At 38.2% G+C, this 20,143-nt stretch overlaps 1 protein-coding gene across 1 annotated transcript in view; it reads right to left on the reverse strand.

Moving 5' to 3' along the window:
* Window positions 1-98: 98 nt before the first annotated feature.
* The window catches only part of cn (Kynurenine 3-monooxygenase cn), a 28,694-nt gene continuing 8,649 nt past the window's right edge, over window positions 99-20,143 (reverse strand). The window contains exons 5-9 of the mRNA XM_083134552.1: window positions 19,816-20,067; window positions 13,504-13,593; window positions 9,745-9,885; window positions 7,179-7,340; window positions 99-1,151 (exon numbers count right to left, since the gene is read on the reverse strand). Of these exons, the coding sequence (XP_082990678.1) occupies window positions 1,020-1,151; window positions 7,179-7,340; window positions 9,745-9,885; window positions 13,504-13,593; window positions 19,816-20,067 (777 nt within the window). The 3' untranslated portion in view covers window positions 99-1,019. The remainder of the gene's footprint in view (window positions 1,152-7,178; window positions 7,341-9,744; window positions 9,886-13,503; window positions 13,594-19,815; window positions 20,068-20,143) is intronic.

A 20,143-nucleotide genomic window follows, 5' to 3' on the forward strand; every position in this document is an offset into this window, starting at 1 on the left:
CAGATATGGACGTCGATGTCTGATGTGAATGGTGGGTAATGACGTGTGTGGTACTTTCAGTATTATCATGTTGCACTTCTTTAATTTTATGACAGCTCTGAAAATAAATTCTTTATTCTATTCTACTACTTATACATTTAATGTTATTCAGGATCCATAACATGTTTTCACAAATGGATCATGGTTACACACAAAGCAATGTTTTATCTTTTTGGTTATTCACTGACAGAAAAGGAACACATTTGGTTAAGACTAAAACTAGATCTACCTAATCTTAAACGACTGTACAAGATTTCGATCGTGCATTTGATATCATATTGCAATAGGAAACCAGAGGCCAGAGGTGTGCAAGAGATCTAAAGATAAATGTTTCTTCCTTATCCTCCGGTAAATCGGTGTGGAGAGCATCTCAACATAAAAGTTTCTTCTTTGCTCTGCGGTGGAACGCTGTGCAAAGGATCAAAACATAAATGTTTCTTCTTTTCTCTGCGGTGTAACGGTGTGGAAAGTATCTGAACGTGGATGTTTCTTCTTTACCCTCCAGCGGAACGGTGTGCAAAGGATCAAAATATAAATGATTCTTCTTTATCCTCCGGTAAGACGGTGTGGAAAGCATCTAAACATATGAGTTCCTTATTTGCTCTGAGGTAGAACGGTGTGCAAGGGATCAAAACATAGCTAAATATTTCTTCTTTGCTCTGCGGTGTAACGGCGTGGAAAACATCTGATCATACATGTCTCTTCTCTAGCCTCTGGTGTGACGGTGTGGAATGGATCTAAACAAAAATGTTTCTTTACCATTCTTCTAGAAACAAGCAATTTGGAACTTCGAATGCAGGTAAACATATTTCGCAATTGTGTATTTGATCACTTATGGAGCTACCTGGAAAAATATATTACTGAGATGGTTATGTACTATCTCAAATCCTAGGAGATGGGTTTCAATCTTCATTGTTGGAAACTACATTGTAACATAGCTGTGATCTCCATAGTAATTCAGAAGTTACATTCTCAGCATCTTACAGCTGATGGAGAGATGTGTCCATAAATAGACCGCACGAGCCATTGAAGTTAGTGTCAAAGGTCTTGCACAAACAGAACACGAGTCCTATTCCAATCAGAATCATTGTGGTGAAGGCACAAAACACAACCTGAAAGAAGGGTATTAATTAGCGAAATTGACTGGATGACTTTTGTAAAGGGTAGCTAGAGGACTGGAATTCAGAACCGCCCCTTCCACTTAGACTTAATTTTCTTGGAAAATATACTATTGTCATTATTTTTCTTTGTTTTCTTACCCGTAATGTGTTGTTTGTTTGTGAGTGTGTGTAAAATTGTATTCATGTATATTTTCTCTACTTGTATCTAATTTTTAAAAAAATTTGAAAGGTGTATTCGTGGGTGTGGGTGTTTAAGTGTATTGTTCGGCACATTTTTGCTCTTTTCTAATTCAAAATTTTATAAATATTAAATTATGTGTCTTTGTGTGACCACAATATTATATTTACAAATATGCATTCTTCTTTCACACCTATATTTTAACACTTTTGCATTTTATAATTACTACTTGTAAAGGATCTACTTTTTTCACAAATTGACAATTTGAAAATGGTTCAATGTAAGGGAGGTCCTATATCTTGGTTTGATTTGATGTTTTAAGTCCACTTTATGCACAGTAAGGCTAATCGGGACTGGACCTACAGTTTAAAGTGGGATCCGAACCACTATGTGCCTCCACCGGGTATCGAACCCTGAACCCCTTGATTACAAGGCAATGACGCTACCACTGCGCCATCGAGGAGGCCGCCGGTCCTATATCTTAACGTTGCCATGCGCGTTGTAAAGAAGGTAAGAATTGAAAAAATTACAATAATAGAAATTATAATGCTTTTTCAGCAATTACATCCTGGACTGCATTTTGTAGACGAACGAGGCTCTGGCGACTGGCACTATGGCTAGTATAATTTTGTGTGTGTTGTTCTAATTTTTGTCCTTGTCTGTGCTGAGTGCCCCTTTACAGACTCAGCTTTTAACGAAAGTCAGAATATTTTAATATTTTAGTAACACGACACTGCAATTATGAAATTTGAGTTAAGGTAAGGGCCTGGACCCCGTATAATGTGACGGGTGCAAAATAGCCTTTAAGTGTTGACTCACCCCAAGATTTAACTTCAAATTCAAATTCAATTATTTCAGCAATTGGCTACACACATTAAGAACTTTTTATGAATACTTATGCTTACGCCACTTTGTTCTTCGGTGATTGAGGTTTGCAAACGGTTCGGTAGTCACCTGACGGATATCAAGGGACATTTCTTCGTTATTCTTTCCTATAAAAGTTTCCATGTGCAACTCAATAGGATTTTCAATGTAATTCTTGTTACAAGATGTAAAACCGATGTAAAACAAAATTTCAAAATTGGTTTAAATAGAATATATAATTATTATGCATGAATGCATTTGAATTAAGTTACCACCGATCAAGTCCGTACCCAACGGGGCGGCAAGGGAAGCCATGCCCCTCCCCCTCGAGCCATGAAAAATTTTAATTTGAACGTATAAAAACCTACAAAAATTACGTTGATGGTTTTTCAAATTTTGCATGAATTTCGTTTTTTTGTTTGCGCAAATGAATAGGTTGTTTCTGGGCAAAGGCAGGCTCTAGAAGTCTGCAGTCTGCAATATTGGGCTCTTTTAGTTCTATAAGCATTGATGCAAGGCTATCAGACGTTCCGATTTAGTCCATTCCTTTGAATCCATGTCCCGACTTTTTCGTCTCGGCTAGGACACTACTTGCTATAAGGGAAGAAAGACTCATGCGCCACTACAGAAATTGTACTGGTTATGTAGGACTTTCTGTAGAATACTGTGTACATTATTAAAATTGTCTGAGCTTTTTATGACTCAAAAACAGTTGTTTGAGCCTCGACAAATAGGAACACCTTCAGTATTGAATGGTTTCTTCTATTGCAAAGTCACAAATGTTTGACATAATTAGAATAGAGGTAAATTTTCTATGCTCTTTACATTATGAAAGAAAGATTCCTAAATGACTGCAATACAAAACCAATTAGCTCTCCACCCGCACTGCAAAGTGGAGAGCTAACCTTTTCGCCACCACTGAGCAGAAAGGTTAGAAACTTTGTTTTCTTTCTCCAACATCAGGGGTTTTCTGCAACTGATGTCCATTCTGCTACCCAATGGCTTAGGACTAATTAATGTTATGTAAATAGGAAAATCCACTTCACAGCAGAATCCTTGCTAGATTTTTGGGGCAAAAAATTGCCTGAAGTACTTTTAACATGTATTGTTATTTGTCCAAAACACTCAGAAATTAAGTACATTATGATTTACGAAATTCTGTCAATCGGAATTTCTTTTACTGCAACTTTTCTTATTTTCTACTTGTAATTGTCGTGAGCATAAATACACAGTGGCGTGACCCTACAACAGACAGCTTTCACAGTGTGCAGAGAACATAAAGGCCAAAAAAATTCGTTACTACGAGCCGTTGAAAATGGCATTTTCTATCCCACATGTATGTAACCCCATTTAATAGCTTCTTGGTTGCCACTGGCATTTATTTTTACTGTCGAATAAGATTCTAAAAGCGAAAATACACCATAGAGACAATATTATGCCAGCAGACACACTTCCAGGGTGAAGTCACTTAGCCGTTCTCTTCAGATAATTTATTTACAGGGTTCGCACTGACTCCAAAGTTCTGGACAACTGGAGGAGTCAGGAAAACAAGGCTAGGACTGAGGTCATTGGAAACAAATTATGTTTTTTTTTAAAAAAAAAAAGGCTTTCAAAACCTGGAAAAGTCAGGGGAATTAAATGATTTTTGCTTGGCAGAATTTGTAACCGGAAACACATTTCATTTTATCTTCCCAACAATCTTCCTTTTTCGATAATATTGCTTATAAAAAGGTTTTTTCATTTATTTTCAAAAATGTTCAACAAACGTGATTCATTTGCTTAACTTACAAACTTGAAGGGTAACTCTTATTTTTTAGCATATTAAATCATTACACATTTATGTAAAATACCTGGAAGAGCCTGTACTTTGCAAAGTGGGTGTAAAGCCTCATCTATCAACCCCACAAACATATGTTGCTTTTCGTAAGCTATTTGAATTGTTTGCATTATGCATACATGTAGTCTACCCGTATCATATACTTTTTTTTCGCTCTCTGGCAGAAACAAATGTTAGGGTCAACTGCAAATATTTGACACGTGGTTGTATACATATAGGTTAGAAAATGCTGTTCTTCAACATTTCGTAACAAATGAGCAAATTTCTCTAACCACCCTCTCCCATACACCCCCCCACACACATACATACATATATATATATATATATATATATATATATATATATATATATATATATATATATATATAATGTGTATAATATGAGAGAAAATTTATGAAATTTCGCCTATGGGTATGCCCCCCCTCAAAAAAATCATGGATTCGGACCTGCCGCCGATCTCCGTGCAGGAGTTGTTGATACAGCGCGCTGAGACGCCAGTGGTCCTTGGTTCGAATCCTGGCCTGGGCATGGGTGTTCTTTGTTGAGTGTGCTTCATCAATTTCATCATATCATCACTCATCCTTATCTTCGCAAATTAGCCAAAAGTGGCACAAAAAGCGAAGTGGAATAAAACAAATCAATCATCATATCATCCTCATCGTCGTGATTAACCAAATGTGGCCAACGAAATGCGAATTAAAATAAAACCCAGTCAATTTGATTGAACTAAGTTGCCACGAAAAGAAGTAAAAATATTGTATTGCTTCATTTCTTTAGTATTCAGTTGTGAAATCAGTGGCGTATTAACAATTTAATTTGGAGGGACGGTGTTAAGAGCTATTTATTTAAACACCCTAGTCGGGAATGTTGGAAAGAAAATTGATTATTTGTTGAGAAGAACCGGACGAATTTGTTTGCTTGAGTTTTTTTTAAAGTCCACATTGTGCACAGATAGGCTAATCGGGACAAGACCTACAGTTTAAAGTATCGAACCCGGGACTACTTGATTAAGGAACTAGACGAGATGTACATGTAGTCCTTCTATTTTTACGTCGCCTTTTCTGCCTTCTAGAGCAAAATGTGGTGGACCTCTTGAAGGAATTACCCATGCCGAAGCAAGGACTCGAACCTGAAACCTTCGGTGGGAAGATCGAGACTCGGCCACTCATCCTGGCCGTCGAATTTGAATTTTTAATTTGAATTGGCGTTTTAAGCCCACTTTATGCACAGAAAGGCTAATCGGGACTGGACCTACAGTTTTAAGTTGGATCCGGACTACTGAGTCCACCGGGTAACGAACCAGGGACCCTTTGATGTAAGGCGACGACATTACATACTAGAGGGGCAGATCTTTACAGTGAAAGTCATGTCGTGACGTCATAGAATGCTAATTCTTATATCTGGAACACGATTTATCTTCCATCGTATGAAATTTATTTCACGTTCAACTCCTTGATGTGGGACTCGAACAGTGTAATATTTTCGTTCTGGGCAACATTGTCGAACTATGGAGAATGATTATGAAAAAGAGTGTTTACAACTTGAGCTGGTATAACCACAAATAAACGTATAATACCTTTATCTCTAGTAAACCCTCTGCCCACAAATTGAGCTGTCACTACCGAGTGACCTTGTGCCTCATCCTTATTGGTTGCCCTGGTCGGTGCGTCGGAAACACCATCTTGAGGTATCGCCACGCGGGGTAACACGCACCGAAACATGTATCCTCTCAACAACGCGAATGGTGAATGTGTCTGTAGAATTGGGCTGTTGGTTAGATGGGGTTTGCTTTAATTTGCATACGTTTCCTTCTTAGTAATTGTCATTATTTCAAAACAACATATTTTGTATTTGTTTAGTTATAGGGGCACCCTTTCATTATTTCTCCTTTTATACACGGCCATCGCTGTGGCGTAGTGGTAACGTCGCCGTCTTGTAATCAAGGGGTCCAGGGTTCGATACCAGGTGGAGGCACATAGTGGTTCGGATCTCACTTTAAGTTGTAGGTATAGTAGCCTATAAACTCTTGTTTCTACACCTCGTAACTATTCTCTCCCACGATTAGGTGCTGGCCCACTTAAATTATGAAAAAGGGGATTAATCTTTACATAATAAATTTGTTACAATTTCCCATGAAATTGATTATTGGTACTCGATTTACACTTAATTGTAAATGCGAAGATAATGGTGGGAATTCAATTCATTGATTGATTTAATTTATTTTACGTCGCATTTCTGACACATTTGGCTAATCACGAATGGGGATCATATGGATGAAGGGGAAATCGCAAACATATAGGAACGACGTAACAGGAGCCCCACAAGGATTATACTGGCCATAGGGCCAGTCGCCAGAGCCTTGTTAGTCTGCAAAATGCACTCCAGGCTGTACTACGTGGAAGAGATTTGACATTTGGGTGTCTGTAGGAACGGTAACCCTTTACACACCCTCTTCTGTAAAGAATAAGCACCAAGCTGTAAGATTGTCTGTAAGCGTATTGCTGATTGGCGGGATTGGGGGGGGGAGGGGTATCGGTGAGTTGAATTGTTTTCCGTTACTTTGTACCATAATATTGCAAACTCTATAATGTACGTTACTGTCATAATGTTGGTGGTCACATGTAATACTCCAACATTTTTGTCCTCTCCGATGGCGTAGTGGTAACGTCGTCCCCTTGTAATCAAGTGGTCTCGGGTTCGATGCCCGGTAGAGGGAAATTGCACAGTGTTTCGGATCCCACTTTAATCTGTAGGTCCAGTCCCGATTAGCCTATCTGTGCGTAAAGTGGACTTAAAAAAGGAACAAATCAAATCAAATGCAACATCATTCCGGATCTGCCTCCCGGTAAGAAATTCTGGCTGCGGCTCTGTTCAGAAAATATTACCATCGCAGACTTTAAAGTCACCCGTACAACGTCACAAACACGTCACTACACTCTGTCTGGGGAAACTGTGGAGCTAGGCCGCGCATGGAAGTAGAGAAGGGGAGAAAGCGAGTGGGCAATCGGCTGGTAGTTAATTGGCCGAGCCCTCTCAAGTCACTACTTATGCAGAGGACTTGTTTTCGTTCGCTTACTCCATAGTTTCCCGGGACAGAGTGTAGATAAACGAAACGAGGGAGCGCACAGCCACTACCTACCTTCTCCTGCCACTGCTTGTTTCTGAGGCAGCGCCGGTAGGGGACGTGCATGAAGGTGACCGACGAGTACAGCGGGAGCCAAAAGTTTGGGAACAGCCAGAACAAGATGGCGTCCAGTCTCTTCCTCAGGAGGAACGAACGACGAGTTACCAGATCCCGCATCTGAAACACAGCGGAAAATTACCAAAAATACAAAGAACCAAATAGAAATTTTAGGAATTAAATCTAGTAATTATTGCTTATGTAGTCTACGTCTAGCATAAGAACAAAGTTTTTGCTGTGATGTTTCATGAAAACACACGCTCCCTTCATCAGACATTTAGTTTAGTATGATTAAAGGCACAGTTATAACTAGCGCTAGGATTTTCATGACTTAGCATATTTTTTTGGGTAAGGGTGATTGAATTGAAATAAGGTGCTTTGTAAGGGCATATTTTGGCATATTTTGATGGATTTTCGGTGATATTCAGCATATTTTCGCTTTTTCAAGAAATATACAGTCATTTTCCAAGTGGATTCGTTCTTACTCCCATGTTTACTCGAGGGTATATATTTTTTTTTTTGGACTGCAGCAAAAGCTTTTTAATTTTTAATTGAAAATTTACAGAAAATATTCATTGTGCATTTCAACTCATCGGGGCCCATATAATGAACTAAAATGTGTATGAAAATATCTCAGTATATATTAGATATTGATGTTTGAAACAGTATAGTTATAAGGGCATATTTTTCAAATTATAGTGCATATTTTGTGATATTTTAGGTCATAAGAGCATATTTTATTTGGCATATTTTGGTGATTTTTGGGTCATAAAAATCCAAGCCCTAATTATAACAATGGTTACAAGTCTTTTAAAAAAAGAATCAGTTATACAATGCATCTTGTCAACGTTACATTGTTGGAATGTAGCAACTTAACTGTGAAACAAGTAGTCTGTTTTATTGATGAAAAATTTTTATCACTTTTTTTTTAAAAAAAATTAAGTCCCAAATATCATCAGGCAATTCAAAATCATCATCCTTTTTCCAGATATTCTTGATGTATTCAGTTACATGGAATTTTAAAGATGGTGGCCTGCTCCACTTGTGAAAAAGAAAAACTCCATAGTGGATCACGTTACGTTATGTCTATGTTACCATAGCGGGTCTATGTTTTTAATCATATGCTTCTCCTCGATGATGTGAGCTGACAAACCCGTTCGTGGATTTAAATTTTTAATGTCCAAATCGTGTTCGTGCCATCTTATTGCCATTTTCCTTGATGTTTGTCCTACATAATCCTTTGAACATGAACAACTTATATTATATATTCCTGTGGTTTCCACATCTGGTACAGATTTTCTCATTGTATTCAATAAATGTGCATTCCAAACTCGTTGGTGATCTGTAAACAATTTTTAAATTAAATCTTCTAAAAATCTATTAAAACTTGGATTTTTATCTTTTATCTTATAGATGGCGAAATAGTCCACCTACCCAAGGTGGAAATTGACTTCCAAATTTCCGTACGAATGTTTGACATGCAATTTTCCATGCTTTGTGGAAAAATAAATTTACACTTTCACTTACATTTGGCAACACTGCATGAACAACACTGCACCCCGTTTGTTGTTTCTATGTTTAAAAATATCTACTTGGACAGGGCTAACATTTGGTGTATGACTTATGTATGTACAGGTTTCGGTTACAAAGTAAAGCCACTCTTAATTCCAAGTTGCGCCGTTCGTGGGACACCCTGTAGTATTAATATATTACACTACATGACGAAAGCATAATGTTTATTTCTTTAAATTGTGTCATATACCAGGGGAGAGTACACCGGAGTGTGAGGCCAGTTTTCGTGGCAACTGAGGCAGTGAAACAACAGCAATCGACCAGCGAATCCCCTGACTTAAGCAATTGTCTCCGTACTGAACCTTAATTCTGCTGTAGATTTCAGAAGGTTTCACTCCCTCTGACAACAAAATATGAATAACACTTCGTTGCTCTTCTGCGGTGCAAGTCAACAGTGGATTAGCCATGTTGTACAAGCTACTGCGCAGGCGCACACTGGTCGATCGCCAAGACATATTTATGGCGTGTTGCTAAGAAACCATTAAGTCCCGAAATACACATTTTCGTTGTGCATAAATCCCATGAAAGGTTTAAAATAAAATGTATGTTACTTAACGACATAGCTACATAAATGTACACAAATAAATACCGTAGCTTTTAGTATAAGTGTGTTTCACCTACGTCACAAACTGTTGCATTGTGGCTTCGAGCAGCCATAATTGAGGCCAGTTCTTGTAAGCACACGGAATTGAAGTGGGCGGGCGGGAGATACTAACACACGCATTCGTGATTAAAAACAAACGTACAGTTGGTGCAGACGTAACGAAAGCTACGCGGTGGATATTTACTTGCAAACGACCAATAAAATTGGCCGCAAACATGGCGACTGTGCGTTTCCTGACGTCACATGAAACTCATCTATAACGACTCTTGAGCATCACTAACGATTCCACCACCATCTGTAGTCAAACATTGGAAGGTAGAGTTAGGAGATATTATACAGAGACCTTACCTCGATGTAGTTGTACATAGCAAGGTCGCAGATCGCTTCTGCATCCGGGAATCTGGTCTCCGAGAATTCAACCAGCGCCTTCTCCATGTCACATCCATGCTTCGTCATCAGATCATCCAACAGGCGGCAGTCTTCAAAGCCCTAAGAAACACAAGAGTACAACAGATAATGAGACGTGCGGACCACGAGAAACTGACGATTTTCAATATGTAATAAACAATTTGCGGAAAGTTACTGCATAAAAAGTATAGTTGAAGTCCTGATTCCAACGCCAGTTCGCAATCTTTGACACAACTCGAGAGGAAGCCGACCGGACGCGCATCTGGTTTCGAACCAGCACCTCTTTTTCTGAGAAGCGATGTCGTCACTTTTACCTGAAGTATGTAGATATCCATTTATTCATTGCGACGTTACACTCCACATTATATTAAAAACATAGCACAACGCAATAACACAACCTAGCAAAGATGACGCAACTGCAACCTCGCGTTATGAAATCTCTAAAGTAACTGAATTGGCAACATCTCGTTTACTTCACGTGGACTTCACAAGAGCTGTCTGTTCCTAAAACGGTCGCTATTGGTGGGAAAGGTTTGAAAGGAGGATCTACTGGGCTCCACGCGGACGTTATGAAATCTCTAAAGAAACTGAATTGGCAACATCTCGTTTACTCCACGTATACTTCACAAGAGCTGTCTGTTCCTAAAACGGTCGTTATTGGTGGGAAAAGTTTGAAAGGAGGATCTACTGGGCTCCACGCGGACGTTATGAAATCTTTAAAGAAACTGAATTGGCAACATCTCGTTTACTCCACGTGGACTTGACAAGAGCTGTCTGTTCCTAAAACGGTCGCTATTGGTGGGAAAGGTTTGAAAGGAGGATCTACTGGGCTCCACGCGGACGTTATGAAATCTCTAAATAAACTGAATTGGCAACATCTCGTTTACTCCACGTGGACTTGACAAGAGCTGTCTGTTCCTAAAACGGTCGCTATTGGTGGGAAAGGTTTGAAAGGAGGATCTACTGGGCTCCACGCGGACGTTATGAAATCTCTAAAGAAACTGAATTGGCAACATCTCGTTTACTCCACGTGGACTTCACAAGAGCTGTCTGTTCCTAAAACGGTCGCTATTGGTGGGAAAGGTTTGAAAGGAGGATCTACTGGGCTCCACGCGGACGTTATGAAATCTCTAAATAAACTGAATTGGCAACATCTCGTTTACTCCACGTGGACTTGACAAGAGCTGTCAGTTGCTAAAACGGACGCTATTGATGGGAAAGGTTTGAGGGGAGGATCAACTGGGCTCCACGTGGACTTAGCATATGGTTGACAGAGGAAAACCGATCTTTTGAAGTAAAGTCGCTTTCGAATCGGGACGTAAACATTACTGAGTTCATGGGCGTAATCTGGGGTCAAACTTTGGGGGGGGGTATAGAATCGAACTTGGGGCTTAACTTTGTGAGGGCACAATCGAAAAGTTTTCTAACCTAACTATTTATGTAATGACTGTTACATTTCTGATATCATAAAAGTTACTACTCAGGGTAACAACTAACTTTGTAGAATTTAATAAACATAAATATGTGGGTCACTCCCCCTCTCTTTGTCCCAACTAAGTTACTATTACAGTTACATTCTGCTGGATTTTTTTTGCAAATAAATGACACACAATCAATGATCATTAATTGTATTATAATAAAATAAATATTGATGACTTGCGTGGGTTTTATTTATATTTCTGGTACATAAAATAAGTATTCATATATTTATATTATTACCAGTGGCGTGCATTCTGGGTAGGCTAGGTAAGCTCCACCTACCTAGGTAAAATAACATTAAGTGTATGTAAAATTGTAAAACGCGCGAGTGATTGAAATAAAACATTTCCATCGTTTTCGCTTCGGCTCGCAAGCCTTGGAAGCGCAGCCTGTATCATACCCAGGGCCCTACAATGAGGATAGGTTCATTGACTGCGGCGCTTACTGGCCCTGTAGTGAGCGTATGGACAATGGTTTACCTAGTTGCATTGGCCAGTTGGCGCATGCGTTGTGGACTCGCTGTGCTTCTCCATTGAATGCATTCCGTACAGTTTCTGCAGGTTTATGGCCTCCCAGATCGCCCGATCTGTCGACCTGTGATTTTTATTTGTGGGGTAATTTAAAGGGTAAGGTCTACAGTAAAAAACCCGCATACAATTGAAGAGTTGAATGCATTGTAGACAGCGGTAGCTGAGCATACTAGCTATAGTATGACTGGATACCACACTCTTATTTTGTGTATTGCTCTCTCTGTGTATTTACAATGAAAGATATTGTATTGCAATGGCAGAAAATGCGTTTGTAATTGATGATGTGTTGAAGAAACCATTTGGATGCCGCACTCTTAGTGAGAAACGTGATATTATAAGTATAGGGAGACCTGTGCCAGCACTTCCAAATTTGAAATTTTTACGTAAAGAAAAGGGAAGGGAATACTTTCGCTATTTTAATGTTCATCACATCAATATGAAATGACTGATTGGTTAGACGGTAGCTGTAAACTCAGTAAATTATTTTCTGGCCATGCTTATTGCTTTCTAATGAACGGAGTGTGGAGCTTAAGGAAGGTTACAACTTGAATAATCTCACCAAGCAATGCTATCACCAAGAATGTCCGGAAGGGGGGCAAGGGCGGGCCACGCCTCCCCCCTGGAAAATGAATGTCTATCTAAAAAAATATATATTTCACACATAATTTCATTCCAGTCACAATAATTTATATTATTAATTATTATAGAGCGTTGAAGAAACATGATAATTTCAGACTGAAACTTGCTTGCCCCTCCCTGGAAAAAAATCCTGCGGACGTCCATCACAAAACACGAAATATCTCAGTCATTTGCGTTCACTTGTTCAGTTACAGCTCAGGCAGTGGCGGTTCCAAAACTGGTGGGGGGGCAGTTTACTTTCCCTTGGTAATAAGGTTTAGCATAGTGCAGTGGGTGGGCAGCTGCCCCCCATCCTAATCGCCGCCACTGGTTCAGAGCCTACCTTAATGTCGTGAGCACCGCACGAACCTGATTATTACAGCAAATAGAAAATGATGCAACAAGAAGCCATCTTTGCTTGAATATTCATTCGTTTAATTTTACTCACTCTGTATAGATATGTTTATATCTTAAACACTTTCCCTTATTATAAATTAACCATTTTTATTAGAAAAATTATTGATTATTTCATTCGGTGCCTCTTAATTCGAAAAATCGTTCGTATTATGGCCACGGTACTTCCACCTTATCATCCACCTTACAAATTTCCAAAGTTAACAATTTATGTTACGTAAAGTATAACTATTGATAAGGTAACTTCTGTGGCAAAAGGTAACTTTGTTACACATACAGCTACTTACTTTCAAAAGTAAACCGTTACAGTTAGAATTCCTTTAAAGAAGTAACTATAACTAACTGTTACTTGGAACTGCGTTACTTCCAAACGCTGGTTATAATCACCATGGAGCGTAATCCAAATAATTATTTATTGTTGAACAACAATAGGTGATAGTATGCTATTTTTGATTCTTATCACTTGTTCACTTGTATTGTTTCTGACCTCCGTTTTTATAGCCATATATCCAATTATTACTATTTATTTGCGCTGTATTATATTCTGAACGCATTACATTATGTACAACGGTGTTCAGTAATCATTTGTGTAACCTCCACGTTTCAGTGACTGTTATTTCCCAAATAGAGCTACGTTCTATTAAAACATGGCACCTACCGCATTCAGGCCTTGTCCGTAGAATGGAACCATGGCATGAGCAGCGTCACCTATTATCAAAGCTGAACTCCCCACGTGATATGGACTGCACTGTGAGAAACAAAAGAAAATCTATCAGTAACAGTATATAATTCTCAAAGGTGTACTTCCACCACTACGAACCAAATACCATAAGAATGCAAAAGAATAAAATCGAATTTATGACTTTATCCACTCTTTCAGTGGATGAAAGATCCTGATAACAGGATGAGCAAAGTAATTTACTCATTACGTTTTCTACGTAAATTTAGCGAAATTTACTAGTAATTTACTTCGCGTAGAAAATCAGTTTTTCACGCGCATGTAAAAATCTTTTTTTCGTAAATTAGTATTATAAAAACTAGGTTAATTATATAACATTTTAAACTTACATTTCAGCACAAAATCATTATTTTCTGAAGATTGTTTATGCAGCCATCTCACGCCCTCACCCTCACTAATAAAAAGATAATTGTTCCTTCACATGTTTTTAAAATTTGAGAAACCTGATATATACGTCTTGCTCTAGTACTCGTATTTATAACATAACATAACGATTATCGACAATTTATTTTAATTGGATTTCATTTAAAAATTTTAGAAACAGCTTAAAATCCCTTTTAATGCATATCATCAGTGGCGAAGCGTAACATTTTTACGTAGTCATCGCAAGACTTGTCAAACGTCAGGGTCAATCTTTCAACCTTGGAGGGGGGGGGGGGGCATTTCTACATTGATAATGATGATAACAGTGTTCATACAGAGATGGCCAAATTATTTTTTTTCTACGGATTATATGATCGTAAAATAAGGAAGACTAAACTTTCTTAAATTCTACCCGAAAAATGGAAAAATTGTTAAACGTCTCTCTCTCCGAAATTCGGGTAGTAAAATTTCCGAATCGAGATTTTAAATTTTTCGGAATCCTGATGTTTTTGACCATCCCTGGTGTGAAAGTAAGATATGTTAGGGAAAAGGTTCTGTCTAAGTAAGTATGTCTTGTCACCTCGAGAACAAAAATCTGTATCAGTCTTGTCATTCGTAAGCATAGTAAACACAAAACAACATGAAGTACTTCGTGTTTTGTAAAGCAAGAACATTATTTTCCGAAATCGATATTTCAACCGCAGGATCAAAAAAAAAAAAAAATGAAAAGGAGAAATACAGTGAAGGAAATACACTAACCGTGGGGAAATTTATGTTTTTGTTTACTTATATTTTTTTTCTATGTACCATTAGTTTCATGTATTCTGTGTAGGTTGCGTTGCGATGCTCTTCAATGTGTTTTTCTCTTAAAAACAAGAGCGTTGCATGCTTTAGGCCAACAGTGCTGGACATTCTGAGAAGTTTCATCTTGATGACGTCACTGAAACCCTGCCGTGTTTGTAAACAAGGAGGCTGAAAAAAGGGTCTCCTCTGACCTTCACCTTCAAGAGCGGGGGGAAAGCGGTCGAAGGACCTTGGATTCGCAGACCTGCTGCGATGAGTTGGCCCGCCTGACACCATTGCACTCAACAGGAAACGTAGCGGGACGGTTGGGTACGAAGGTAGTACTGGGATCTCTTTTCCATGCGCCAAGCTTAGCGAATCTCTTGCGTATTTCTAGCTGTTTCATGGCGTCGCGTGACTAATTTCGCTCAAATATGCGAGTATTCTGACTTATTTTTTACTTCTTCTCTAAAATATTTAAAAAGCAAAAAATTTTATTATTTTGCTTTGTCATCGCTGCATCTCCCGATGGCCGGATGCCTCGCCTCTGCATATCATACACTTGCATAGGCTAATTATGATGTCATTGTGATTATGGTACTTTGAAAAATTCCAATGGAAAGTTTTTTAAAGCCATTTTTTTGTTTTCTGCCACTGCCAACTGCCATACATAACAATAAAAATAACCATCGCAAAAAAACATGGTTTCTTTTATTTTTTTATGTTTGATTCTAGTTTTTTATGTACTTTACATTTTATACGTATATTACGTGTTTTTGCGTGTAATTTACGTGTCATGTAGAAAACCTATTTCTTACGCGTAATTGCCAACCCTGATGACAGTACGTCACAAGTCGAAGTGAATGATGACGTACTTTATGCTCAATAGATGCATGATCATTGGCTTTCGCCGTTTAGTTGCTGTACAATTCGCTCGCAATAAGTATTGTGTGTAAAAACTTGTAAAGTGTTTAATAGATGGCGCTGATTAGGTTAATATTGCTGGTGACCGTACTGGACGGACTTGTAAATTGTCGTTTTTGACGCTTGTACGTTTTGCAACAAGTATTTTAATTTGTGTTTATTTTCCTGCATTATGGAGACTTTCTTGCATCGTTTGTGTAGAAATGTTCATGTAATTCAACAATGTCGGTTCAGAAGTACGTAAATTCTTTATTGTATACAGTCATGGTAAAACGTTTTAAGAATTTTTTCTATTATACTTGTTTATTCATACTTTGGACATGATGTGATAGTAGTTTAAGTAGTACTACGCGCGAGAGAGGAAATGCCTGTTAGAAAAAGTAGCGCCTCGGCAAATTTTAAAAATGTTGCATTAATTCTACATATATGTTCGGTAATTGTAATTCATTTTTAATAATTTCACTTTGGGAACTTGTGCGAGGCTTTTTATAATCGCTGTCTACACTGTGAAACAATTTTGCTAGCTCGGGAAGCGGAAGTCAAGTAGAAGGGGGGTGATGTGTGCGAGTTCTGACAACAGGCTGTGGCGTTGTGATGTATAACTAACTAACTCACTCCCTAGCCTTCTTAAACCCGAAGGTTCATGGCTGCAGCAACACAGGCCTTCCATCTTTCCCTATCTTGAGCAAGTTCTATATACTCTTTTCCATCCCTACCGATTTCCTTTAGGTCCATCTCAACGTTGTCCCTCCATCTTCGTCTTGGCCTTCCTACAGGTCTCTTACCATCAGGTTTCCCAACAAGAATCCTGTAAACTCCTCTTTCCTCTCCCATTCGTGCCACATGGCCTGCCCACTTAAGTCTTCTTGATTTAATTATTCTAATAATATCTGGACATGAATACAAATTATGTAGTTCTAAATTATGTAACCTTCTCCACTCACCTGTCTCCTCATCCCTTTTAGGTCCAAATATTTTCCTAAGGATCCTATTTTCAAATACTCTCAATTTATGTTCCTCTTTCAATGTAAGGGACCAAGTTTCACATCCATATAATACTACAGGCAAAATTACGGTTTTGTATATTTTAACTTTTAGTTTCTTAGATATTAAACGAGAAGACAAAAGTTTATGAAGAGAGAAGTAACATGCATTTCCTGAATTAAGCCTACTTTTTATTTCCTCTTTAATATAATTTTCATTTGTTAATATTACTCCTAAGTATTTGAATTTGGAAACTGGTTCAAACGAGTTGTTATCAATTAGATTTTGATTATTACCTAAAACTTGGTTTCGGCCTGTAAGCATATATTTAGTTTTCTCTTTGTTAACTTCCAAACCTATCTCTTTAGTAGTTTTGAAAAATATTTTAGCATTATTCTTAATTGTATTCACATCATCCCCCAGTAAGTCTACATCATCTGCATATGCTAACAACTGAGTCACACCATTTAATTTTAGTCCTTCTTTAGTTTCTTTTACCTTCCTAACAGCATATTCTAAGGCAAAATTAAAGAGCAATGGAGATAATGCATCTCCTTGTTTTAACCCATCATGAATTGTAAATTTGTCAGACATATTAATACCCACACGAGTTTTACTTTCTGTTTCACTGGTGCATATTTTTATCATACTAACAAGCTTCTGAGGTATTCCAAACTCTACTAATATATTATATAATTTATCTCTTTTGACCGAATCATATGCTTTTTTTTTTAAATCAATGAATAGCTGATGGACATTTTGATTATATTCCCACTTTTGTGATGTATGTTAAAAGTTAAAGACGAAATCTAGACATTTTCTAGTGTTTACATTTTGGCTTCTGGCGAGTTCCAAGGCTCATTATGTTCCACATATTGTTGCCGATGTTGTGAAATGTTTCTGTAGGCGACAATGAACGTGTAGAGCTGTTTTGCAAGGAAGGAATTAGCATGGAATGGCTGGGATCTGTTCATCCGAAGGTAAGTGAAATTGCTTACATCGCACGGTGACTTGGATCACGCGATTTGACGTAAGATCAGCGTTCAGTTCAATCGTTGCTATTTCATGTTGTGAAGTTTATCTAAACGCTTCAATATGAAATTATAGTCGGATTGACCGAGAAGCCGTTTCTGATGGATAGAAACCTATTAAGTAGATGATGATGTGTCGCGAAGGGTTACTTTAGAATACGTCCTACCACATGCAAATGTAGCTCGAACATGATCGAGGATTCATAGTGTCCACAAATCTTACAACGAAATTTGGTCGTGAAAACAGAATTGACACATTTGTAAACAAAGTAAGCTATTATTAAATCTTATTGACTTATCTTGTGGTGAGAATATAACAGAACATTCTTGTATGCTAAATGAGAGATTGAGTACTGTTCGTTTACAAGTTGATTTGTAAATACACTAACTGTAAAGATGTTAGATCCACAACGTTAACTTGAGAATGCAGATATGTTATATTATTAAGAGTCGGAACAATGAATTAACTTGGTTAATTTGGCAGGAAGAAGTTCAATGACTATACGTGGAATAATATATTTGGCACTTGTTCAGGTTTTCTCGGTTGGATGTTTGCATGAATCTGTGAAGGTTTTCTAGATATAATGTCTCGTGTGTGTACTATCAGGCACATAGCCAGGCAGAGGGCTAAGGGGGCTAAAGCCCCCCCCAGAAATCCTACAATTATCTAATTGAAATGTTATTTTTATTGTTAATAACAGAAATAAAGTTATAACCTTAGTAAAAACTGCATTACATCGAAAAAAGTTTAGTGTATAATAGAGGAACCATGTTATATTTTTATATTCTACCATGTAATCCAAGGAATACATGGATCCACAGCTTCCAATTTTTTTTTCTTTGTGAGAGGTCACAGAATATAAGCTTTAAAAAAACCGCTCACACGTCATCTTGTGAAACTTCCGCGTGGTTGCTACACTGTGAGGGGGTTACATAACCGAACGCACGGAACATTTGATTCACGTAGTCGACGGTAATGGCGGCACGAGCTATCGTACAACGGAGATGCATGATTGACAAAAAATACCTTATTTACAGGCAAAATACTTTGCACGCTTCTAAAAAACAATTTTCCTGGCTTCAGAAAGTCCTCAAGAACGCAATTCCGTAAGTACTTTCTCGTCTTTTCTCCTGTAAATTTTAAGAAATCCGTCTCCGGCTTATACTACCGTTACCGAGTAAAATTTACCACTAACTGTTAAAGCCTTTTTTGAACGATTGTGTAAAAGTCAATAACAAAATACAATAACTGATTTTCAGTAAACTAACTGTACAAAATATAAGAAAAGTAATGGACAACAATTGTGTTATTCACTGATACGGTGGATCGAGTAGCAAGTCTCTTCATTTATGTAATAATAATAATAAATTTGGATTGAAATTGGTATATTTTTAAAAACTTGCAATAGTTATTATTGTAAAATAACAATAATTTATTGTCATTATTATTTGTACTAATCATGTTTTATCTATGGCCTGACCCTCTCTACAAATATTTCTCCGACGCCCGTGCTGATAAGAGATGAGCTCCCCCCAGAAATAAAATTCTGGCTACGGGCCAGTGTACTATAGTCATTGCCTTTCAGGGTGGGATGTTCCTATCACACATATGGGGCACATATTCGTAAAAAGGAAATTGTTGCACAAATTCTCACCGGAAAGAAGCTGTTTATTCACATTCATGACTGGGGTGAAGTATATGCCTGCGATGTGTTATTTTGATTAAGTATAGAGGTTAGGTTTGCACAAGGTAACTGACCGTAGCGCCATCTCAAGGGTGTTTGTAAAGAATCGGTTTGAAATTTTGTTTGATTGGACTTTTTGAAGCTGGGATATGGAAGGAGGAGTATTTTACACCACAAAGGGTTCTAAGGTGACCTTATAAACTAGATTACAGTCACATTTTGTTGCTATTAGATAGCCCAACAATTTTGTAGCTACGTTCTCCTGTGCATTGGTCCACCTCCGTGACGGAGTGGTTAGCACAGCACGCTACGACGCCAGGGGTTCCGTGTACGAATCCAGGACTGGGCTGGGCATGTGTCCCTTCATCAATTTCATATCATGACTCGTCGTCGCGATTAGCCAAAAGTGGTAGAGAATTGAAGTAAAAGCACTAAATCAATCAATCAGGCACAACCGTTACCTTGATGGAGACCAGCGATGAAGGCTTTGTCGCTAAGAAGTCCCTGACCAGGCGGTCTTTCCCAATCAAAGGAACGGAGTCCGGGTAGAACCTGCAGAAGAAGTCCAGCAGCCGCTCCTCCGTGTCCAGAGACTGGAAGACTGTGAACGGCATGAAGAGGGTGACTGTCCACGAGCAGTCCTGGTTGGGAAGGGCGATCATCATGAACTTCCCTCGGGGCCAGATGTGCAAGTAGTTTGACTCCATGGCAAACTGTAAAGGGAAAATCACAATTGGGTGTACATTCGTTCCAATTTAACTTTAGATCTATGTAGTGTCTCGGTTCGTA

This window comes from Lepisma saccharinum, chromosome 13, assembly GCF_977018435.1.
Source record: "Lepisma saccharinum chromosome 13, izLepSacc3.1, whole genome shotgun sequence".
Classification (NCBI taxonomy): domain Eukaryota; kingdom Metazoa; phylum Arthropoda; class Insecta; order Zygentoma; family Lepismatidae; genus Lepisma; species Lepisma saccharinum.